Source organism: Nilaparvata lugens, chromosome 5 (assembly GCF_014356525.2).
Source record: "Nilaparvata lugens isolate BPH chromosome 5, ASM1435652v1, whole genome shotgun sequence".
In the NCBI taxonomy this organism is placed as follows: domain Eukaryota; kingdom Metazoa; phylum Arthropoda; class Insecta; order Hemiptera; family Delphacidae; genus Nilaparvata; species Nilaparvata lugens.
The window spans coordinates 17,405,348-17,431,021 of NC_052508.1; the positions used below are offsets into that span (position 1 = coordinate 17,405,348).

The following is a 25,674-nucleotide window of genomic DNA, read 5'->3' on the forward strand; positions in this document are numbered from 1 at the left end:
CTCCGTGCTCCAAGAAAAAATGTTTTCTGTTTTCATTCAAGTTTTTGTATTTCAATTTCACTTATTTTTAATAATGTTTTATAATCAATACATGTAATATTGATACCATATAAAAATACTGCATTTCTTTAAATAATTTTTTATTTGCGTTCCTGTGATTTTTTCAAGTAAGTTGTAAAAATCTTCTTTATAGGTAAGTCTAATTTGTCATGTAAACTATTGTACATGTTAACTGAACTGAGATACTAGATTATTGATAACAATACCTAATTGGAACCAAATTTATACTAATTACCTTTCAATTACAAACTGTAGTATTGTACTGTACACTCTTTTCTACGTTTCTATAATACTTAATTGATACTTAAGGTCGTTGCTAAGGATTGGAATTTTCAGATAAGCAGTGTCAGAGGTTTAGATTTACAGTAAAATAATCTGCATAGTTATTTGTGCTGTGGAGGTACTTGACTACCAAAAAAGAGGTTCCTCGTAAAAAACATACAGTGAGTAGAGTGGCTTCTCAAGGAGTTTATTTTTCACTAAAGTATAGAACTAAGAGTCCCGATTTTCCAGAATTTGTCTAGGAAGTCTGTTGAAAAATTGTATTGCCTTGAATGGAAAGTTACTGTAGTTCCCTGTCAGTCGGCTTTGGGGCACCTCCAGTCTAATGGCATTGTCTTGTATTGTGGGTGTGTAAATCACATATTTTTTTGAAGCTGCTCCTGATTCCTCTTGATATACATTAGCAAGCACAATACATATTGTCTGTAGACTGACAAGTATCCTGAGATCCCTAAATAGTGGCCTGCAGTAATCCCTGAGCTGAAAAATATTACAGCGAATGATAGGGCAAGACAAGACTGTTCCGATCCATCACATATCAGTTTTTGAAGAAGATACGGTACAACACTGGACAGTTTCCTGAATACTTGTTGCACATAGTGTTTCCAGCCCTAATCTATCCACGATCGTAACAGATTCACTGGATCTGATTGTTTTCTACTAATTTGGTTAAACTTGTTGGCAAGAAACCACAACTTAGCATCGTCTTTTGGACTCTTCCCTTACCTGTTTTACAGTAACGCCTATGGAATTCAATGTGGTGTCATCCGCAAAGAGCACTGTTCCCTGACTGCTTGAGAAATCATTAATATTTTAATTTGCGGCTTATTCATTAAGTTTAATTAAATTAATGTCAAGTCTGTCGTTCAGGTTTATTCAGGTTATTAGTGACCTAACTTAGTTGAATTTTAAAATTTCTGGAATAGGCTACTACAATTTGAAACTGAGTTTGCATACATAGAACCCTCGTTATACCGAATCCACACTCTTGCCAAGTGCGTAAAATTGACGACGAGCGTTTGAGTGGATGGTTGCTCTGCTAGCGCTCATCTTCATTTGCCTTTGCTCCGCCTTTTTCGAGACGAGGTTAGCGAAGACCAAAGATAGTATATAACATCTGCATAAATCATCATTATATATAGCATAGTGTATATCAAGGGTAATATGTAGGCTACTATCGTTGAGCAGACCTCTAGGCCAGCCAAACGAAGTCGAGTAGCCAGCCGAGCATCCACAAATGGTCACATTGCAGTGTGGATGGCAAGACCAGCATTGTCGCTGGAAGCTTGTCCAGCGACTTGGCGAGAGTGTGGACTAGGCAATACATTAGGACACAAAGCTGAGTCAGCACCAGTAGTGTCCGTGTGTGAAGCAAGCTGGAACACTAATGCTGGTGTCACGGCGTTGATCAGGCTGGCGACCAGAGACCAAAGTGAAACAAGTGTTGTCAAAATCTGATTTTTAAAGTGCAGTAAGAAGGAATGTCCCGCATCTTGCAATGATAATTTTCCACTTTCAACCCAGCTTAGGGTTTTAATAAAATAAGGAACTCAGTGACACCAGGCTAGAACCTCTGACAAACTCCATTATCCACGGACGAGCCTGGCGCTTATTACCACAGTAGATGGAACCCTTCTAAAAGATTTATGTTCTTTCCTTTCTGTTCTTTCTCTCATTCATGCCATTGTCCGTATTTAGTACAGTCAAGTCAAAAATCAATTTCTTTTGTAGCTTTGTTCAAGAATTTATTGTTGTTTACCAGGTTTTAACTGGCAATGCATTTTGGATAAAATTATTTGTTTCAGGCTCATCTCCATGCATTTGAGTTTCAAAATTTCACTGCACGATGGCAGATCCAGATTTTTTACTTGCTAAGATTCTGCAAGCCAAATTCGACAAAGAAGCAGAGTCAGTGAGAAAAAAGAATAGCGAGTCTGGTCCTGCTAAGAGGCCCACACTTCTTGTAAGTTGTTCTATTAAAACTAACTAGTTATAATATTGATTTCATATTTTTAATTTTGTTCCTGCTTTAATTTTATTTTTAACTCACTCAGTTTAACTACACTTATGTCCGGTTTCACCAATTTGGTCAAGACATTTGAACATGGTCAAATCAGGAACGGTTTACAAAGTTGCACTGGAACATATAACTTCTATGACGATAAGTGCTATCGATAAAATTCCAGTGCACACTTGTAAAGTGCACCCGGCTTGACCGTGTTGAAATGTCTTGCCCAAACGAGGCATTAGCTTTGTGAGGGTTTGTTGCATGGCGTCATGCGATTATAATGTTAGAACTTGGTGATCGTTTTAATCAGATTTTCAACTTACCTCATGATTGGAAACTCATCTAATAATACTGGTTTACCTCATCATGTCAAGCCAAACTGAGAAAATGAGAGATATTCTCCCTTCTTTGTTCATTTCACTTCAACTAATTTTTGAATAAATCTCAATAAATTTCACAATTTTTTTGTTTAGATAGCATTACTTTTTGACTGTAAAGATGATATCGTGTAAGTTACGGTATCTATATTTCTTTATATTCAGTAGATACTTTTATTGTGAGAATTTGTTAAACGCGTTAAAATATCATTTGCTGAACATTCGGGACTATGTTGTGTGGAGTTGTGAAGATCAGTAAAGGTTCATGATGAGAAAAATTTTTGGATTATTTAAAATTCAAGAGTGGACTCTGAGGGTTTGGAATTGTGCTCAAAGTAAGAAAATGCCTTACCTACTTCTTCATACATTACCCTCAACTTGTGGGATCAATGCCATCATAAATTAATGCTTAATTTAATCTAATTCTTGTCTTCTAATCTCATAATACGAGTAGATTTACTGTTGAGGAAACAATTTTGATCAGAAAGGATGAACGGAGATGTCTTCAATATATTAAATCATGGAAAGCATGACGAAAACTGTGAGAATCAACCTTAGATCATGTGTTAGAATGGATGGAAGTGAAGTAATAACTATGGTGGATTCTGAAATATAACTAGTTAATTTGCACAACTAGGCTACGTGATTCGTGATTAAAATTGCGTTCTGGTGTAAGATTCGTTGAAATCCTGCTCAAAAACATTGAGAGCTCAAAACTAGAACAAACTAGAAGACTCCAACAGCTGGCGAATTGGATATTGAATTATGAATAAGATATAAGAATGCTCTTGAATGAATTATATACGTATATTAAGTTGGATCACTAGCTGTGTCTTTCCAATGTACTTATTTAATTACCGTAGCGAAGCACGGGTCGGCAGTCTTAGGCTTCGCCAGTTTTATGTGTAGTGTATTAAACCAATAATGTTTTAAAACTATTTTTGAAGATTTCACTTGTTATTAGTGTTTTATCATGAATACTGTGTACATGTTGGACAGACAAGAGTGATGATAATAATAATAGTTCATAATAATCTCGATAATCTATTTTACAAATTTTTATTTGCAGTTGAGTTCAAAGAAATGAATCAAGATCACGTGTGAATATCAAAAAGTGAATCCCCCGTGTATACTTATATCAGATAGTATTAATTAATTATTTTGGGGGAAGAAATTATTGAAAACATGGAGTCAGACAGACTTGCTACGCTGTTCCTTGGCATGTGGGCGAAAATGAATAAGTATAACGAAAGTGTTAACACTGAGAATCTGGAAACGCTGAAAGATTGCGTTACTCTGATGAAATCCCACGTTCAAGAGGTGGAAAACAAGGTTTCCAGACTTGATCATGAATCAAGGATTAAGGCTGAATTAGACTTTATGAAGAGAAGAAGATCTAAACGGCATAGACGATCAATTATTGAACGCGAACTAGGGATAGACGATATTGACTGGAGGGATGATTTCGATTTTGATGTTTTGAACTCTTCAAGCTCGGAGGTAAACAAACAAATCGTTTAATTCATTAATATCATAGAGAAAAGATACCGTTAATATAACAGAACTTTTAGAGAGAAGATACCATTGCATTGATATTTGTATCTGTTAATTAATATTAACTAGGAAATTGTTGTTTTGACTCATAATAAAATGAAAATTAAAAATAAAAATTCTCTATTCTTATTCAACTCCTAAAATTCCATCCACACGCTTAAAGAATTCATTATGAACACACAAATATGATTTCCTTTTAAGCGTGTGTCCATTAAATAACATCAGAACATTTTTTTTGTTCTATTGGTCAATATATTCATCAATTCAATAAATAGATGAGTCATAACAAAAAGTGGAATCACCATGCAGCAAGCTCGTTTATACTTATGTTCATAATACTTGAACTTCGACACACCTTGAAAAACTTCCAAATTCCATTTTTAATTTTGTTTAATCATGCAGTGGGATATGATTGGAAAAATAAATGTTAGAGTTAGAATGGATGATCTGAACTTTGCACTACATTAGTAGATGTAGATATAATTCAAAAAGTTTTATTTGTTATCTGGGTCGTTATCGTTGGTGTAGAAATTGTGACAAATGCCACTGTAATTTGGTGTTGAGTGTTTTTTCAATTTGATAATATGTTATCGTTTAAGAGTTGGAAAAATTTCAATTTGTAATAATTGGTCAAATGGCACACATGTTTTTACATATTTTATTCCTGTATTAAGCTGAATTCACACACAAGTGAAAGTGAACAGTAAAAATAAAATTCCCACAAGTTCTGATTGGCTATTTCCGTTCAGCAGCATGGATTAGAACATTGTATTAACACCATTAGAACTTATATTTTTGGGAATTACATTTTCACTATTGACTGTCACTGTTGTGTGCGAATCCACCTTTTGAAAAAAATTGTAATCTAAGATGCTTCCTAAAATTTCATTTTGTTTAATTTTTTGCAGGTTTCGGATTCAAGCTACAAAGGCAGTCCACCAAAGAAATTGAAGTCGTCCTCCTTAGTTGATCCAGAATGGGAGATTATAGATCCCACTCCAGACATTCACACGCTGTTCATAACATTCAATAAGCGATTTTTCTGGGGTGCCCTTGAGTCGGTGGAGGTTCGATGGAGTCCTCGAATGTATTCGTAAGTTCTATATCACTGAATGAATAGGCTCAGCTTTATCCATAGAGTTATGGTCTATTGGTCTAGAGTTATTAGCTCTATTGGCATTGTATGTACTAATAGAATAATTATATTATTCGAAAATAGTCATCACAATTAGTTGTTTAAATGCTTGACTTTCTTTATACAGAGTTGTGCAGAGAAAACGCATGTTTTTCGAACAGCCAGTACTCGACAACGGGAGAGGGTATTGCCCTGGAACGAATGTTGGCAGACGACCTATACTATGCCATTTAAGTCGCTATGAGCGTTGGAACGTACAACATAGTGTGCTCGCTGTTAAGCAGTTTTTTTTTTTTAGAAACAATGAATCTGTAGTCACAGTGCAACGCTTTTTCGTCAATATTTCAGGGTCGTGGTGCAATTCCCGATCGAAATACTGTACTTCGATGGGTTGCAGAGTTTAGGAGTACTAGTTCTGTGATGAAAAATATATCACCTGGTCTTTCCCGTTCAGTTCGTACTCCTGAAAATGTAGGCCGAGTCAGTGTCGTCGAGTCGATCGTCTAGAACTAGTAACAACTGCCGTTCTGACTTGGTCTATACTTTCCGGGGAACGGGGAAGACCAGGTGGTTTCTTTTTCATCACAGAACTAGTACTTCTAAACGCTGCAACCCATCGGAGTACAGTATTTCGATCGGGCATTGCACCTCGACCCTCAACTCTTGAATATTGACAAAAAAGCGTTGTACTGTGATTACAGATTCATTGTTTCTAAAAAAAAACTGCTTAACAGCGAACACACGATGTTGCACGTTCCAACGCTCATAGCTACTGAAATGGCATAGTATGGATCGTCTGCCAACATTCGTTCCAGGGCAATACCGTCTCCCGTTGACGAGTACTGGCTGTTCGAAAAACATGCGTTTCCTCTGCACAACTCTGAAGAAAGTGTATTTTGAATGGCCTTGGTCCTTGTTCGAGAAATTGAATATTTGGATAAGAGACCTCACCACTCTTGAAAGTAATCAATTCCCCACGCTACTTAAATTGTGTGAGGGACGATACACTTGTAAATTCTATAATAAGGATGAGCTTTAGAAATATTGAAATATGGTGTGTAGTCTGTGCAAACCTCAGTTTGCAGCATTGCTCTGGAATACAGCTCTGCCACATTTCACACAATCCAGAGAGCCGGTCAGCTTATTGAGTGAGAAAAAGAGAGCGTAGGCATTTTTGAGAATCATAAAAACGGCAACAGTCTACCATTACTGTTATATTGAAATATCATTGGCCATGAAGCCCCGTGCTACAAGCTAAGGTTTGCACGGACTATAGTCAGTTGATACTTATAGGCTGCAACATCAATTGCCTAATATGTATTTATTCATTTTATTTTACATTTAAAACAAGCACAAATCATATACAATGATTGGGAGAGGACAATAGACTTAATCCAAAGCTGATTCTCTTCCGAATTTGATTAATAAACGTTCCCAAATATAACAAGAATTTGTAATTAATAAATCTGTGACTAAATGAATTGCTTCAATATTTAAAAAGAGAAACGGATTCTATTATTGTCTTTGAACGTATTCGCTAAACATTTTGGTATGTTTTGCTATAGTATGTTTGCTCATAATATTAATGAGCATGAATATATATTTGTTCACTAGTGAACATGAATACACTTTTGGGACTTCATTCATTGATGTTTACTTTCCGAGATACTTAATTATTGTATTTTAGAATATCCAGTAGCAACTCCAATTTCTTCAATGTAATTATTTCTACTTCCACTTAATAGTATGACATATTAGTATATTATTATGATTGACAGTTAATAATAGTATATTATTATTATTGACAGTAGTGCGCAAACCTATTTTGAATCAAACTGCATAAATTCGTTTATTGTGAATTTATTGTTGCAGCTGTCTTGTTAATTATTGTGTTGCAGTCTAGCCAATCCCATTCCTTCAAAGTAATTATTTCTACTTAGAATGCCGTATTATTATTAGTCGTTGAATATGAGCACAAACCTATTTTGAATGAAACGGCATAAACTGTTTTAATAGAATGATTTTGCTTTTGCAGCTGTGCTGGTCTTTGTTCGTACGAGGGTAGGAGGGGAATGTGTTCGGTAAGACTCAGTGAGCCTCTGCTCAAGCTAAGGCCTCGAAGTGATCTGGTCGAGACATTGCTTGTGAGTTTAAATCAAATAATTATAATATCATAACTGATAAATTTTACTCTATTGATTGATTGAATTGAATCAATTTGAAAAAATTTCAAGTAGAAAGTATTTACCCACTGTTTTACTAGGAGTGACCACCGTTTTTCCATGTTGCACTGGCATCCTCAGACTGACTGCATGATGCAAACTCTAGTATAAAGTAATAAAATAGTTATGATCTCTAAATTAGATACCTTTAAAAAATTCATTGCTTTTAAAACATTACAAGTGTTGTAGGTGAAGTTGAAGCAATAAAAGCTCCCTCTTACACTTAACCCACCCGTTCTATAGTGAGATTCACTTTATAAAGTCAGCAGCTTATTATCATTGGTTTGTTAACCTTATCTGTCATTAGACAAAGCTGATAGCTCTATCCTTTACCAACTCCGCAACGATGCCAAATTGTAGACTATGAAGAAATATAATGAACTACCAGCATATTTCATTTCAATAAAGCTTATTATTAAACCTTGATATACTTTCGTACAGGTGTATTTTCTTAGGTAATATGATTTATTTGTCACTACTATGTATCCTATTATATCAAGCGAGCAATTTCTGTATATCTGTTTATATTTTTATATTTTGGTTATTTTTATCTCTGGTTATTATTTATGTTCAACGGATTTTCAAGAAATTTGTAACATAGTAGGTTTATGATATAAAAATTCGATTGCACTAGGTCTCATCCTTGGAAAAACTCGCTGAATGACATTAAAAGGATAATTATTCATCCTTGGCTGAAACAGCTGATACTTTCGTTGACTGTGGATAGTAAAAAGTGAGCGAGTGATTCTGTGGAAAATCAAAATATCGCATCCCTGAAATTCATATTAAGCTGACGTATAGCCAGCTGTAAAATATAAACACGATCATTTTAGAAAATGATTGTGTTTTGTTTATCAATAAATAAAAAATAACGAGCAAAGCTCGGTGCCCCGATATTAAATTCATTAATTAAATATAATTATTGTTAATAAATAATATTATATTAAGCCTATTAATATTGATATTAAGCCTAGGTCAATATCAGATTTACTGGGATGACTTAAATCATAGCTATCTACTATAGAATGCTGTGGAAAAAGAAACGTAGCAACTATGACGCCCTAACATTCCCTCTTACTTTGAAACTGGATAGAAATGTTATGAAGTGCTTATAACATAACCTATTTTTGGACTGTTTTTATCAAAATCTGGAAAAGGAACAGTTTTGGGCTTTAAGCCTGTTATTTCTTTCCCAATCATTTAATGAGTTAGAAATGATATTGTATCTATGAATGAATAAATTAATAGTTATTGACATTATTATTTTCCAAACTAAAATCTAACAAAATTTGGGAAAGGAACAGTTTGGGCTTTAAGCCTGTTGCTTCTTTCCCAATCATTTAATGAGTTAAAAATGATATTGTATCTATGAATGAATAAATTAATAACAACTGACATTATTCCGAAACTAAAAAAAACGTCAATCTCACTACAGGGATTATTTGGGTAGTATGCAGGTTTTAACGCTGAATTTACACGTATTCTGCATCCATGTGAATGTTTAATCTATTTTGCACCAATGTTATACCTAGTGAATTCTATGTGATGTGTTTGCAGCATGAAATGATTCACGCCTACCTGTTTGTCACTCACAACAATCGAGACAGAACTGGTCACGGCCCTGAGTTTCACAAGCACATGTATCGCATCAATAATGAGGCTGGCACAAATATCACGGTGAGTCACAATTTATTAATATAATATTTACAATCGTTCAAGTGTTGTGAGAAACATTTATACAATGCAAAATAAATTGTTAAACTGTATACGACTTTGAAATAGGAAGTCAATTAACTTTGCATCAGTGAAAAGCTTCACTTGATGCAAACTGTCTTTGCTACCCTTAATAAATGCCATGCCCAACAAATTAGCAACACTGTAATGTAGAATGTAACGCTAGAATTTAACATAGCTTATTCGAATCTGCATGGCCTTCCCCATTGTCAATATGGAATTTTTTCCCGTCATGGGAAATAACAGGTTTTAGCTTATTAGAAATCTGTCTGCTTGATAATATATAATCATTTCAGTGAGGTTTAATCATAACTTATGATTCAACTTATCACACTATGTGTAATGTGTATTTTTGTTATATTAAAATAATGCAATTCATTCTCAAAAATAACTAACTTACCACATTAACTTATTTCAATAAATAAAAGTTTTATAATATAGAATTACTAGCACTTTTTGAGACACTATTGTTTCGGGTATTTATCCCATAATAAGTATCAAACATTATCATTTATAAAATAATATTTTGACACTCTTGATAGTGGGATAAATACCTTACGTATTAGTCGTGTGTCAAAGAAAATAAAAAGTGTAGACTAGTAATTCTATGTAATAAAAAGTATTACCTAAAATCGATGAAGCATAGAAAATAATGTGGAGAAACAGGCATCAGCCTGTTTTCTAAATTTCGTTGCTAATATATTTTTCTAAATTTAGTTGCATAGAGTGTCCAAACTATTGATCATCACTGTCCAACATTCACAGTGAATATTTTTTATCGTTGAAATTAATCATTCATTATAATTCAGTATAATCGTTCATATCAACGATTTTCAGTTGAGTAAAATTGAATTTCCAATGTTTAAATAGGAAAGGCTAATAGAAACATAAAAAAAATAACAAGCACTTGTACACCTTCTTGATATTGTACCAATCTTGAAAACTTTTGTTCGAAAAAAGTGTCTACTTTTCCACATTCAGTCACTAACTTGCAACTGCATGGGTGTGATCACATTGAATGCGTATATGTACAAGTGCAAGCTTGGTTATGTTTGACCAAGCGTGCAGATGAAAAACAAAATCTGGAAAGAGAAATAGGAACACTCACACTGAATGCTTGCTTCCCGTTCAGTGTGAGCAGCAACATGCAAGTCAAAAATTGTTTCTTGGCCCTTTTCAAATTTTGTTTTTAGGCTCATACATGATCTGACGTGCACTTGCGCATATACGCATCCAATGTGACCACACCCTGAAAATGAAATTCGCGTCTCTATCTTTCAGTCACTAACTTACAGCTGAATTCACAGGTTTACCACAGCTTTCACGACGAAGTGAAGCTGTACAAGAAGCACTGGTGGCGGTGCGACGGGCCGTGCCAGTTCCGGCCGCCCTTCATGGGTCTGGTGAAGCGGACCATGAACCGGGCACCCGGGCCCTACGACTCGTGGTGGACTACCCATCAGGCCACCTGTGGCGGCACATTCATCAAAGTGCGCGAGCCCACCAACACCAAGCTCAAACAAGTTCAACCCAACGTGAGCGGTGAGTCACTCTACAATGTAACTGAACTGATTTTTATCCTTTAAGAACAAACATAACCATTATAGTTTTTCTCTGTACAATTTGATTGAAATATAATTTTGATGAAAAACAATAAGGGTACTTACTTATTGCATTAGCAAGTTGATGCTAAATGTAGCTATATATTTATAGTTTATTAATAAGAAAGTAACATTTCTGCTAGAATAAATATAATGTCTATTATAAATAATTACGGGTAATATTTGAGGGAAAATGATAGCTGCATAGGTTTAAAACCTGTGCGCAGGTAGGTTATTAAAAAAAGATCAAACAAAGACACAAAGAAAATTACAAACGAGTTGATAAATTATAACTAACGTAGGTTTTCTATTTCCGCTCTGTTGCCAAATCATTTTTTGACCATGAAGAAACATAATAAATTACCAAATTATCTTATCCCAATCATGAGAAAATATATTTTCTCGATGAATAAAATATATTTCTGGCGGAGTTTATCATTAACAAGAATTGGCAAACAGCAAGTAATATTACATCAGATGTTCCGGAATAGTTTGAATTATAGCTATCTAATATAGAATACGGTGGTAATACAGAGTCGGTGACATTGTAGATTGTAGTCCTATCATGTCCATTGACTTTATAACGTGAATAGTTCTCTACAGTTTATCATTTTACAATGTAATTGAAATAATTTGCATTCTTTTGAGTTGAGTACAGACTTTCGCTCTCTACAATTCTATTGAAATAAGTATTCCAATGTTTTGATTTTTTAGGTAACTTGACAAAAGGAGGAACTGGAAAGGATATTAGGAACTTCTTCAATACTCCTGGAAACAGCCAGGGAAGCAGCTCTCTTCCGAAATCTAGTGTCCCATCTTCAAATTCAAACTTTAAAAAGCCTTCTAGTCAATCGTCAGTCGTCAGTAAACCCAACGGCTTTCCCACAAACCGACCAAATGGATCAGCTCTAACTGGTTTTAAAGGACAGAATGTGTTTGGTATTGGCAGCAGTAATGTGAATGGAGTCTCACATGGTGTGAAGAAACCGGTTCCAGGTAGTTCAAACTCAGTTCAAGGTGTGAATCGTGTTGTAGGCTTTGGCGATTTGAATTCGCAGTCAACAAACTCGAATTCAAACCCTACAAGAAATCTATTCGGTGGATCTGGTCAGAAATTGGGGGGAGGAAACGGTACAGGTTCGCAATTGGGGAAACCAAATTCTAATCCTACAAGGAATAATTTTGGTGGATCAGGGCAGAAATTAGGAGGAAACAGTACAGGTTTAAGTTCACAATCGGCAAAACCGACTAGTTTTGGTGGATCAGGGCAGAAACTTGGGGGGACCGGTACAGGAAACCCTTGGAAAGCCAACACAAATAGAATCGGGGGAGCGTTGATGAATAGAGGGGGAGGAACTTTGGTGATAACTGCAAAAGGGACTGCCAAAGATAGTAAGATGACACAAAGTGATAAAACAACAGAAGATACCAAATCGTTTGTACCATTTAATGGGCAAGGACAAAAATTGGGGTGTGCAAGTGTGGGAACATTGAATTCGAGTTCAAGTGTTTTGAGGTTAAGTGGTGCTAACTCGAAAACGAACAGTGCTGGGAAAAATCTGACAGGACGTGATAGAATCAATTCAGCGCCTGAGTTTTCGAACAGAAATAACCCCTCGGGAAGTTCGTGTGTTAAAGATTCTAAACCTTCCACATCTAGAAGCGGTTCATCTGCGAGTTTGTACAGTGGCTCACCAGTTAAAACCGAATTAGAAGCTAGTTTCAACAATAGTGCTGTCACAATATCCGATGAGGAATTCGCCGATGTTGCCGATTTTGTAGATTATGACAAAGATGTGGATGACAATGGAGAAGATGACGTGCATTGTCCCGTTTGTAACATGTCGTTGAAACGGGACGACATGTCGATGCATTTGGAAAACTGTGATGCTCTTAAAGCTACCATGGACAATATTAATAACTCGTCGCGTCCCGATTATGATGACGATGATGATGATGTGGTTGAAGTGAGTGAAGAAAATAGTCCTGCATCACAATTGATCAAGGAGAATGATGAAAGTGGAAACGCCCCAATATTTCCGTGTCCTTGTTGCTCAAAATACTTCACAGAATCGCAGATCAACAAACATCTGGATGAGTGCCTTTCGTTGCTGGCTCTACAAGAGTTTGGTAACGCCTTCTAGATCATTTAACTCTACAATCGCGTTTGATGGACGAGTCATTTGAATTATCTACTAGAATCTCTTTTACTTAAATTCACGAACAATTTAAATTTCGTTCTTCTGAAGTCTAAACTGTGAATTGAAATGGAATAAATTTATTCATTCAGATTTAGTCTGTTATTCTGTTACAAATTGAATGAATTGAACGATATTTCCCAAATTATAATAAATAAAATAATCACTCAGCTTGTCCTGTGTGCGATGTTATAAAAAATAATTATTTATCCTAAAATGGGAACTAAATAAACAGGAATATATTATTTGCATTTGAATGTGTTCATTTGACACAAACAAAAAATTCTTAAATAAAACGTTTATACAAAAATTAATGAAAATAGTGAATTATGAAATACTAGCCTATTGGTAACATTTATGTCTTCTTGTCATTAGATGGAGTGAGAATTATGCATGAAGTGTCTGTCATCAGTTTATCACACTTATCGTTGAGCTATTTATTTCAAATATTGATACACAGTTATAAATGTATTTCTATTTCCTATAAAGGAAGTAAAATGTTTGTTTTGATTGTATTTTTGCTTAGTCTTAAAATTAGCATTCTGATTTAATTTATTAAAATGCGAGGAGTTTTTAACACACTTTTATTATCATTCTTGATAAGTTCTTAAGTCTACCTTCGATTAATTGATTTTTCATAAAATTTCAACTGAATTTCAAACAGTGTTAGATCTTATGAGAATATATATATTAAATATTCTGTATGATTTTATAATACTTCACTTATTATAAAACAACCTATAAACATTCATACAACAATTTTATGCATAAAATTAATAATTGTTGAAATACCACTTTTTTGATGATTCAATGATCTTTATCATAGCTCCATTCTAATTTTTATTTGATACTTGATCTAGTTGTGGGAAATCCTTTTATGAATTTATCATTATTTTGAAATCTATTGTGAAGTATTATTTTGAGACTGAATAGAGATAATTAACGCCCTTTTTCTGTCTCATTTCTTAGGATGAGATAATATTTAAGGCAGTATTTCATAAGCAGCTCTATCATGTTGTAAGATGCTCTGCTCTAATGGAAAAATAATAATTATAGTTTACTAGTTTCATGTTCTGTATATTGTCGTTGAATTTATTAATAAAGTTATTTTTTATTGGATATTTGTACCTTATTACCTCTTATTTGTAGGCTACATTATGGTTTCATAAGAAACTTTTACAAATTTGAGTAATCAAATATGCAGCCTCAAATACTACAGTTCAATGTTTCGTTCAAACGAATATAAATTTATCAAATATGACTGAATCATCAAATGTCTGTGAACGTATTCCAGAAAGTTTAATTAAAGCAATGAATACACATTAACATAATCTTCCAAATTTCAAATGCGGCACATTTACTATGAGCATGTTCCCTAACATAAATAATTATTTATAATCATATCAAGTTATATCAGAACAAATTCATTTATACATATTATAAAATTAAAATTTTAACGAAGCCTAAGGCTAGGCACACACCAGTTAGTCAAGACAAGACAAGACATGATCAGACACAATACTTCACATAGTTGCTTATGAAGACATGTTTAATTGCAATGACTACAGTAATCAGTGTGTGTTGCGTCATAAGCAACTGTGTGAAGTATTGTGCCTGATCATGTCTTGTCTTGTCTTTACTAACTGGTGTGTGCCTAGCCTAATATATCTGACTATAATACTGCTCTCTTCAACATAGTAAGTGAACTGCTCTCTTTAATAATCAATTTTGTTCTGTTTGCAACTACCAAACACACTTTTCATAAGATAATCACTTCTTCACGTGTATATTATGTGAAGAATAAGAATTACCTACCGTATCGCTAAAGAATTGATTTCAACATTTCCAAGGTACTGTACATTACAATTTTTGAGACAAATACTTCCACTTGATGACTAGGTGGATTTTACTATAGCTTACTAAAGATTGAGAAAGTTGTAAACCAGTTTTGTGGCGAAGGAAAAACTATGAAACGGAGACGACGAAGGAAATTCCTACACATATTTGAATCGTTGTTGCTCATCTAGTTCCAGTACCGTACTGTATTAGTAGTCAGCAAGATTGCTCGCCGGCGGGCAGAAAATGTAGTGAGCGATCTGGAAACTAACCTAGTCTCACAGTCTTCGGTTGTAAGTCGAATGATTTTCCAACCAAATCCCGCTCTGTTGCCGCGACTGCCTTGTGAGATTCACTTTTCAAACTGTCAGCATCAGCTAGATTTGAAGTTTAGGTTATATTTTATGAGAACTACTGACAGTTTGAAGCGAATCCGACCCTGGAGCCCTGGAGCAATTCCTGTGCGGTGTTTACACATCTCTCGCGAGCGAGAAACATTCCGAGTAATCCGGCATAAGCCGACCATATTGGCCGCATCTGTGCGAGAGGGAGGATGGAAAAGATTTTCCGACCTTCCTTGTTGCCGAAGTGAAGAGTGCAAACTTTTCATATTGGTCGGAAAACTTTCCACTCCATCTTGCATCCTTCCCGGCTTTTTGAAAGAGTGAAAAATCGGAAACACTGTAATCTGGATAATCCCCCATCGGCTGTCGGCTTTCATCTAACAGTAAAAATATCACGTGACCTCTTGACGGCTTGCAGGCTGTCGCTTCCATGTTTTCACCTCCGTTTGACGGCGACGCCTCCCTAGGGAAGAGCTTGTTGTTTTTTACAGGCGTTGGACTTATTGCATGTTGGGTATGATTTGGTTATATAGAGATGTGGAACGCCTTCTGGGCTCCTGCAAAAAAAGGAACACCAAAAAATATTTCAAATTGATCATTCAGAATAATTAAAGAACTCAGAAAGTAACACATGCTCATGCAAAAAACAGTTTGAAAAGAAAATATTAATAGAAGAAACAAAACAATTATTTGAAAATTTAATATAATTAATAGACGAACGTTATCCTTATGAGTAGAATAGATTTATTGTATTACGAGTAGATGCTTATTTATGAAGGAAGGAATGAAGAATAACTTTTGACTGAAACAAAAGTCATTTGTATAACTTTAGGATTACGGTAATATGGGAATATAGGATGCATAGTAGAGGTGGAAATAAATGAGTTGTAGCTTTCAATAAATATTGTAAATCATATTACAGTATTATGATTGTTGGAATTGATAAGAAGTTTACATATAATAAGAATGCTGATTTGTTCAAATTAATAGATTATGGGTAGTGTGTTGCCATTTATTTTGCATAGTGCCATTTATTATTAACAATTTACTTTCTCACCTCATACTTTCATGTCTACTTAAAATTCACTAAATCATAGCAATCAAATTCTAATTTTATAATTAAAATTTTCAATTTGAAGAACTGGAAACTGACAACTCCAATAGTAATTGAAAACACATAAATGTGATTCACTGTTAATGTTTATTGCAATGCAATGTCACCCACTGACATCATGATCATCATTCTAATCTACTACCGTAGCCATTCTACTTATTCCATCATAACCACGCTTGTCCTATATTGATTACATTATTGTAAGCTAAATAAAATGTAATTTTTGTTGAAATATGATATGTGATATTAATATACAATGTCACTCATTGCGGTAACATAATCATAATTATACTGATGAACTATGTGATCCAGTTTTGTAATGAGCTTTGTAATATTATAGGTGAGTGTTGTAACATAGGTACCTCTCCATCTTGTCATTCGACTCTGCTCTATTGAGTTTTGAATATTTCTTGCAGACTGATGAACTAATATACTATACTTCTCATAAAGGTACTAATCAAGCTAATATCATACTCACGCTGAATAGCTGAACTTAGAATGCCATACTCACGAAAAACAAGTTGTTTAGACTAAAGTGCATTTGAATTTTGAAGTTGCCAGTTTCGGTAATTGAATGGAAAGAACAAGCCGAAAACACACCCTCCTCACAAGTTAAAGTGTGGCTTCTGCACCTGGAAGCTCATAACAGCATCATAGCCGGTTATTGTAATTTCTTTTGAAGTAGTGAGCATCTCGTTAAACAAGAGCAGTATTGAGCCACTAAAAAGCTGCCGTTTGGCTGGGGAGAGTGTTTTGGCTTCCTCCTTCCTCCACTTTAATCCTTCCTCTTTCCTTCTTCTCTTCCTCCTACTCCTCCTTACTGTGTGGAGGAGCTACAATACAATCAACCCCTTACATGCGGGGGATTCGTGAAAGGGATGTTTAAAGAAAGGAGCTTTGAGCTTCGAGCCAAGCAGAGAGGGCGGTATTATGATTAAATCCATCGACCCCAATATTTGGTCAACATTAACGACGCTCTTGTCGGTCTGAATAGGACTCGAGGGAGAATTGCGCACCACTCCACTCACTCCACTGTCCAAATAATATTTGCTTAACGTTCCAATGTAGCTGCGTATATTTGAATATCTCTCCTCGCAGCCCAACAACCAATTTTATGTTTCTGGCCCAATACCAAACGATAATATTAAAATACAATTGTGCTCCTATTCTCCTTCCAATTCCACAAACTATAACCATAAAATAAACGATTCGAGTAAGGCTCAGCATAGGAAAAATTGTATAGTTTTGCAAGCTGCCTGCGCATGTAAGTTAGATGTCGTATAGGAAAGATATGCTATCTTTTCTATATGGTTATGTTGGGTACAAAATTTGCGGCCCAGTCAAACTGTGCCTATAAACGAGTATCTTTATGTGCGATCTTGTTTTGTGCTTCACATGAGAGACCTAGGAGATGAATAGTACTGTACTGATAGATATGACTGAAACACCTATAACGTTTCACACAATGCTCAGATTTGAGTACAATTTTTAAATGGCATTTTATGATCGTGTGCTTTTGTCTCTGTTGAATAAATAAATAAATTATTAGATTGTTTCACATGAGAGATCAAGAATCTGAGAGATGAATATGAATAGTACTAATAAAATAAAACAAAAATGTATCAAAATGTAATAGGCTAAAAAATAAATTTCAATTTGAATTGATAAAAATGAATTTCTATTTTCATATTTTGTATTTCTCAATGTATTGAAGGAGAGCTGGAGAGGGTATGTTTTAGAAAAATTGTTTAATGAAGGCATACAGATTTTGATTAGTCTATAATTCGATTCTCTATTTTCATTATTGTAAAGCACTTCTAATATGAAGTTCAGAGTCTTGCAATGAATTTCAGTGAAAGCGTATAACAAAGAACTGGAAAATTAATATACATCATAAAAATGATTCTTTTGTGTGTGATGAATGATTTCATCTCATCATTGAACGAGTGGATGATATTTCAGTCCATTGCAGACTCAATGAGCCCAGACATCGCTTTTATAATGTGGTTCATTCAGCCACATTTAGTGAAATTTATTCAATCGTTGCTATGCTATCCGTTTCCAGTAAACGATTAAAAAACGTTGTGATAGATGAAAACCGGATAATTTTTATAGGGCAGCTATATAAATTTTCAGACTTTTCCGCTTCTGGATGGAGTGGAGGGAGGAGAAGGATGAAAAATAAGCGAGAGAGGAAAAATAGGAAGAGAGTGAGAGAGACACTGAGTGAGCTTGTGTGCAGAACTGGGAAATGAGCATTCAATAGGAGTGAAAACTGGTGGTGAAAACGGTATTTTCTGGTTCAGCGACCGCAAAAAAGTGAAGAGATGCTAAAATAATGGAGCGGGCTGGCCATTATTCTTTCACCTTCTCATGAACATGAATTCATTGCTCATTCTGACCATCCGACGCCATTTATACTTGGCTGAGTATTCTCTCTCACTCTCTCTCTCACACACTCACTCTCTATGCCTACTCTAATTTAATTCTCTCAATTTCCTTTGCAATGCCTCTTCTTTTTGGCTGTGATTTTTCCCTCGATTGTACTTTTGATGATGTGACCATCCCTATCGCAAGTTGAAATTAATTTAATTTTGTTCATTGTTCAGCAAGTTTTCCACTCTTGGAAATATTAAAAAATATCCGGTTGTATTCTTCTGATCATACATCTTCTTCTTCTTCTTCGATGGCGCTACAGCCCAAATCGAGCCCTGGCCTCCTCAATTCTGCGCCTCCATTCGTCACGATCTCTTGCCTTCCTTCTCCAGTTCCTGATGCGAAGGAGTTCTGCTGCATCCTTGGAAATACCATCCGCCCATCTCAGTCTTGGCTTCCCCACCGGTCTCTTGCCTCCTGGCTGTCCCATATATATTTTCCTGGGGGCGCGAGTGTCAGGCATCCGCTCCACATGCCCTGCCCATCTTAAACGTTTCAGTCTGACATATATGGACAGGGGTGGCTCCTTATAGAGTGCAGCTAATTCGTTGTTATTTCTTATTCGCCAGACACCCTCATCACACACAGGTCCATATATTCTACGCAGCATTTTCCTTTCCCAGCGGTCTAAATTGCCTGCTTCCTTTGATGTTAATGTCCAAACTTCGCTTCCATACGTGACCACTGTACGTATTATGGACTTATATAATCTAGCCTTTATATTTCTATGGACGCTTCTAGACTTGAATATCTGCAGCATAGAGAAGAATGTTTTGTTCCCCGTATTGAGCCGCTTCTGTATTTCTTTCATCTCATCACTGTCCGCTGTTATATTAACTCCCAGGTAGGTGAAGTCTTTCACGTTCTCAAAGCTGTACTGATCATACATATAATTACAATATCATCCCATTTATATGATGTATTGTGCTGAGCATTGATTTGGTAATACATACCACACTGATTCTCCAAATTTGAATTGTTAATCAATTTTGCTCATTAAAAAAAGTAGGCTTTGATCATTCTTCATAAATCATAGAATAAAATACATTTTGATTCTCTAAATTTGAATCGTTATCCAATTTTGCTAATTTGAAACGTATGCTATAATCGATCTTCATAAATAATAACATGAAAAACACAATAAACTATGAGAAATGTATTGCAAAATACAATTAATTCCAACATACCAATTACAGTATACGAAATAAAACATCAAGAAACTACTAGGCTACTATACTCACTAACTTTCAAATTCGAAAGATCAAGTTTGAGCTTGGTGGAGGAAGGTATAGTTGGTGAATGATGTAATGAGCATTGGTACTCAAGTTTTGTAAATAGAATTGAACAGTCCAGAATAAAATATAATTTACCATCAGAGTGAGAAATTCAAGCTCATCAGAGAATTTGAAAATAGTTTTAGTAAGAGCACATTTTTGTTGATAATACCAGGAATAACTTTAGAAACTTTAATGCTAATTGCAAGCTCCCGATTTTTTAATCCATGGTGCACTGTTCTGGTTTGGTAGCTTGGTTGTGCAACTCTCATGAAATTTTATGTTAGTTGCAGCAGTTTTTCTCTCTCAGTCGTTCGAGTTGATTCGTGATTCAATTATGCATTTAAAATTAAATACATTTTACCAAAGTTTTCATTCGTGCTTCAGGATGTTGTAGTTGTAGAGCAAATTAATTGCTTGTACTAAAAAAACGCCGAACGATAGTTCAAAACACGTATTTTTCATTTTTCTACCTCTTTTCTGACAACTTTATTTCTATCCTTGTTTTGGCTGCACTATTACAAAACTAGACCAGATGAACATAATGTATTCAACCGACCTAATTATCGTAATGGACTAGACAGAGCTGAAGAGATGCGCAAGTAATTCCAGTCTCTCCTGTCTCCATAAATTCATTTCTATTGTCACATTCAGTGTTATTAATACCGTTAAGAGCTTCAGCAGTAAGCTGCTACTGGCGTGTGCGATACTAATTTAATGGGATTATTGTATTTTGCAAAACGACCATCGATAAACATGGCAATATGTATTTGACACATTCGTGTCATTTAGCAATTAAATTAATTGGCAAATGTGATTACGAAAACAATAAAAATTGTGTATGAGATATGTTTATTTGTATTCAAATTACATGATGAAAATTGAGGACACTGTATTAAATGACGACACTATAAATTTGAGCGTAAAATGTATTAAGAGTATAAAGCAAGCGTATTACACACACAGTTTTGACTCAGTTAATTTTTCTATGCCATCTTTGCTTCATTGTAATTCTTCATACTACTCATTAGTTATGTTCATTCAATTCCATTCAATTGTTATGTTCTGTTTCTGTTTATTCTGTTTCTGATTGGAGAAGTAAGTTATTTGCTATTTATTATTAGACAGTAGGATTAATGCAATAAACAGTATCTACTATATTTTATCAGCAGTCACTATATGACAGAGATACATTCCACGTAATTTGATAAGTAAAAACCATCTTTGATTCCCGAGTTAATACCAATAAATTGCTACAATGAAAATTATTTATTTTATTTATACTAAAATGGATAATAAATAATTTATAATAATAATGATACATTATACAGATTAGAAGAATAATGTGTTATAAATGTGATATTCAAATTGAAAGTACATTTCTGATCTATTCATGAGAAAAATTCTACAATAATGTAAAAATAGCATATTAGCTCTGAACAAGAATAGAAAGTGAATTCAAGGAGAGAATGAATAGAGAATTTGGAAATAAAAGGAGTAACTTTGATTCCGTTAGGAGAATCATTATTTCAGAAATGAAACAAGTAGCTTTACCTGTCCATTACCACAATCGAACTCTACTAAAGCAAGGGATGTGGCTCTCAAAACAGATTAATATTATAAAAAATGTAGGAATGGAAAATGAACTTTTTACAGTTACTGTTATTGACACGCGGTAGGCTAAATGAAAGGATACAAGAATGCAGCTCGATCATTGTTTGACGTTACAAAGACAGAGTTGATGCTCGGTTTCAAAGCAGAATTCCGCTTTTGAGAGTGAAGCAAACGTTCAACATTTGGCAGTTACATTGAAACAGTTAGCCGGCCAACAAAGAGATGAACTTTTCCTGAGAATGTTTGTCAATATTCGGGCGTTGATGGTGAAGTAGCAGCAAAAGTTGGCCCAAAACGAAGCCAATGGCGAAACTTTTCAGGCGAAACTTCATTTTGCGCGTTTATTAGGTGGAAGACCCGATTTCAACATGAGCAATCAATTTAAAACTTTGGAATCTCGATGACTGCGATTGGAATTGACAGTTCTACAATTTTCAAATTTATTTTTATTCAGATACTGGTTACACCGCGTTCGAATCTATTGACGTTTGCAAAATTCATTAAAACTTGCTGAATTGGAATCAGCCACTGAAAAAGTTATACAGCATGCATTTTTTGTTGCAGAACGATATTCCTCGACAGTTTGCAACTAAGTTGACTGTCAGTGATTATTCGTGATTTTTACTCTCAACAATCACACTTTTTTGATTATTCAAATTTATTCTTCCTCAGCTCTCTGTGGATTTGAGTAGTAGATTTCACGAACATGCAAAACTTAAACTATTTTTTTGGTTGCTAGAAATATTGTACATCATAATTACAGTATAATAATGACTTCTCATTTCATTTTAATAATTATAAAACAACTGCAATAATGATAAATTCGGATAGAAATTGGAAAATTCCGAAAGTGGAATGAAATTTCAATATTACCTCGCTTTCTTCTTCTCAATATTGCATGAAGATACTCGCATACGAGTGAGTATAAATTACGAGGAGTTAACGTTATGTGGGTATGTTAGTATAGCAATAATATAACACCTTATTAGATAGAATCACTAGTATTCTACTAGTTTAAAATCACCCTTCTATTTTCTTTGATTGATAAACTCTTTCAATAAACTTGTCAGGAGAGTTCTGCATTTGGGATTTTAGTTGTCCTTTTCTTGTTGTTTGTTCATTTTGTTCCTCTTTTATGAGGTTTTCATTTTGTTCTATATCTCCTGTTTTGAATCTATATATGAATCTATAATCTACAGAATCGATAAATGATCTATAAGACTCATAATTCTACCTGAACTATTGAATTTTCCTGACTGAATAATTCGTAATAGAAATTTGTTATTTGTCAGGTTACTATTTCCAGCAATATTATTCAGTTGGGATTCAAGTGAAAGATTTGATATAGTTATCACTCTGAAACAGAATCTACAGAATCAATAATCTACAGATTCTACAGAATCTATGAGAAGATTTTCACTATGTTCTATATCTCCTGCTTTGAATCTATTTGAATCTATAATCTCCGTGTTTTTCGTGTATTTTGTACTTGTATTCTTTGTTTGTATGATATATATTATAAAATATTCAAATATTGTATATTGTTTTTAATTTTTTCTGCTTGTATCGGGTTTCCTACTGTTATTCTTCTTGTAAAATGTGTGTTGTACCGTTGGAAGTTGGATGAATAAATTAATGAATGAGTAATTAAATAAATAAATAGATGAATAGCCTGATAGATAGATAGATAAATAAATAAATGATAGGACCGGTTTGGGTATTTATCTCATTATCAAGTGTCCATGTTAAATTATTTGTAATTATCCTTCTACCTTGCTTTGGTATATATCTGATGGTAAATAAAATGAATTCATCATCATCACAATCTCAATTTTACAAGAACTATTTTGAGTATTCAAAAATTGAACGGTTGAATACTTTTTCGCTCTTAGTTGAACCTGTTATCTTTGATTTGTGAATATTATCAATGCCATGCAATGGTTGAATATTTTTCTCGCTTCTAGTTGAACTAGTTCTCTTCGATTTTGAAATTACACTCTATGCGAGTGGAAAATGATGAAGAAGCATAGCGAGTGTGCTTTCTGAATTGACAAGCCCTCTCTTAACCATTTTCCCTCCCCCTCTCTACCGATACCATGCTCCTCTCTCTTAACCCCTTCCCCTACCCCTGCCACCCATGTTCCTCCCAAAACGAAGCAAGTGCACAATAAGATAGCACATCCGGCCCATCTTTCATATAATATAGGAAGCACCACCGCAATTTGACTTGGAGTGCATGGGGCGTAGTAGTTATACCCGGCATGGTCCAGGAACCCCTTCACCTACCCCCCTCCCCCAACCGACCAGAAAAAGGAACGAGCTTTTATGGTTTCCGGCAATAATTTATGGTTTTATTGCTTTTATTACTACTCTCTTCGATCAGATCCCACTCTCTTCCAACTCCTGCCCCATATCTCTCTCATACTGCCAACTCAAACTGGAACAAGTCGGGTTCGAACACCGCCTGGGACTTCAAATCGAGTACAGGTCACTTTAAAATGTCAGCATTGGTTGAATGAGAAGCGTGGCTCATATTTATGACGAATTCTGTCAGTTTGAAGCGAATCTCACTCTAGAAGAAGCCTACATTTTCATTTTCCGTCCGTTTCTAATAAGAAGAGATGCTTACTCACTGCAAGTCCTGGAATAAGGGTGCTTCACTTTCATCACTTACTTGAGGGAAGTGATGTGGGATATGATTTTTTCTACATCTGTGGCTCATCATTCTGAAAAGGCTGTTTTGAAATATCTGCAACTCAACCTATGTGTTCTATACTCTAACTCAAAAGCTATGATGATGATCATCATTCATCATCATCATCATCTTACGTGCAAAGATTAGGCTATTGCCTGTTCCGACTTACAAACAGCTTATACAGTAGTTAGAGAGTTCAAAAGAGATATAAATTACATTCATACATAACATGTCATTTATTGCATCTCTTACGTGGCCTTCCAATTGATCTTTCACCTTCTGGTCTATAATTTCATACTTGAAGGGGAAGCCTTTCTGCAGACATCCCTTCTATAGTGAGGTCCACGTTATAATGGCAGTGAAGAAAGATAGGAGAAAAACGTTGCCAAGTCTCTCCATTTTGCCACTGACTTTACACAGCTGTTACTCAATTCATCCCGTTAAATTTAATCTAATAAAAATTATAATTTTCTTGATAAAATAATCAATTTAATGTCAAATTAATCAAGAAAATATATCTTTTCATAATTTGATTAAAAAATTTGCTTTCATACCTGAGATCTGATTTTTATATAAACCTGAAATGGCAGCTAATTTAAAAAGCTGTGATACAAAAATATGAATTTCAAAACAACAGAAATTAAGTTATTTGGTAGGTATTCTATTCCAATTTCTTTCAAAAATAATAGAAAAATAGAAATCCTATTTAAAAATACGTAATTTCAATGGATTAATTCTGAAATAACTTTTCAATATTATTTATACCGGTACGAGTAGGTCTAACCTATATGGGTAGGCTAACTGAAGCATGGATGAAGTCCAGGATGGTTGGTTATCAACTTTTAAAATGTCATTTCAGGTATTTTAATTTGTGTTTCTCATACGGTAATGTTTAAAAATTATTTCATTGTGTTTCTCATACGGTAATGTTTAAAAATTATTTCATTGTTTCAAAAATACATTTCAAATCAATTATACGACTTGTGTACTCAAGTATTTTGATAGAATGAAGGAAAAAAATGGCGACTGAGAATTGTTTGGTCAGTTTTGTACAGTCACTGTCAAAAGTGAATATAAAATATTCTGGCAAATAGACAACATTGCAAAGCGAGAGAGAGATAGCGCTATCTGTTTTGTTGTATGATAGAAAAGAACAGCAACAGTATAGTCAAACGTACACTGCCATTATA

General features: G+C 34.6%; 1 protein-coding gene across 4 annotated transcripts; it reads left to right on the top strand.

Moving 5' to 3' along the window:
- Positions 1 to 9: 9 nt before the first annotated feature.
- Positions 10 to 14,290, top strand: LOC111053381 (DNA-dependent metalloprotease SPRTN). 4 transcript variants are annotated; one of them, XM_039427785.1, is made up of 8 exons: positions 10 to 167; positions 2,148 to 2,305; positions 3,797 to 4,227; positions 5,190 to 5,374; positions 7,452 to 7,560; positions 9,196 to 9,315; positions 10,680 to 10,914; positions 11,688 to 14,290. In XM_039427785.1, the coding sequence occupies exons 3-8, from the start codon at positions 3,913 to 3,915 to the stop codon at positions 13,115 to 13,117; spliced, it is 2,394 nt and encodes a 797-aa protein (XP_039283719.1). In that variant the 5' UTR covers positions 10 to 167; positions 2,148 to 2,305; positions 3,797 to 3,912; the 3' UTR covers positions 13,118 to 14,290. The 4 variants fall into 4 exon arrangements, with proteins under 4 accessions (XP_039283719.1, XP_039283720.1, XP_022195943.2 ...); XM_039427786.1 differs by lacking the exon at positions 3,797 to 4,227 and having other exon boundaries at positions 10 to 193; XM_022340251.2 differs by lacking the exon at positions 3,797 to 4,227 and having other exon boundaries at positions 20 to 167.
- Positions 14,291 to 25,674: the final 11,384 nt, after the last annotated feature.

Coding starts and splice junctions, on each gene's coding strand:
- LOC111053381 (XM_039427785.1), top strand. CDS start 3,913: ATGGAGTCAGACAGACTTGCTACGCTGTTCCTTGGCATGTGGGCGAAA. Junction 5,375..7,451: donor TGGAGTCCTCGAATGTATTC/GTAAGTTCTATA, acceptor TTGCTTTTGCAG/CTGTGCTGGTCTTTGTTCGT. Junction 9,316..10,679: donor AGGCTGGCACAAATATCACG/GTGAGTCACAAT, acceptor CTGAATTCACAG/GTTTACCACAGCTTTCACGA.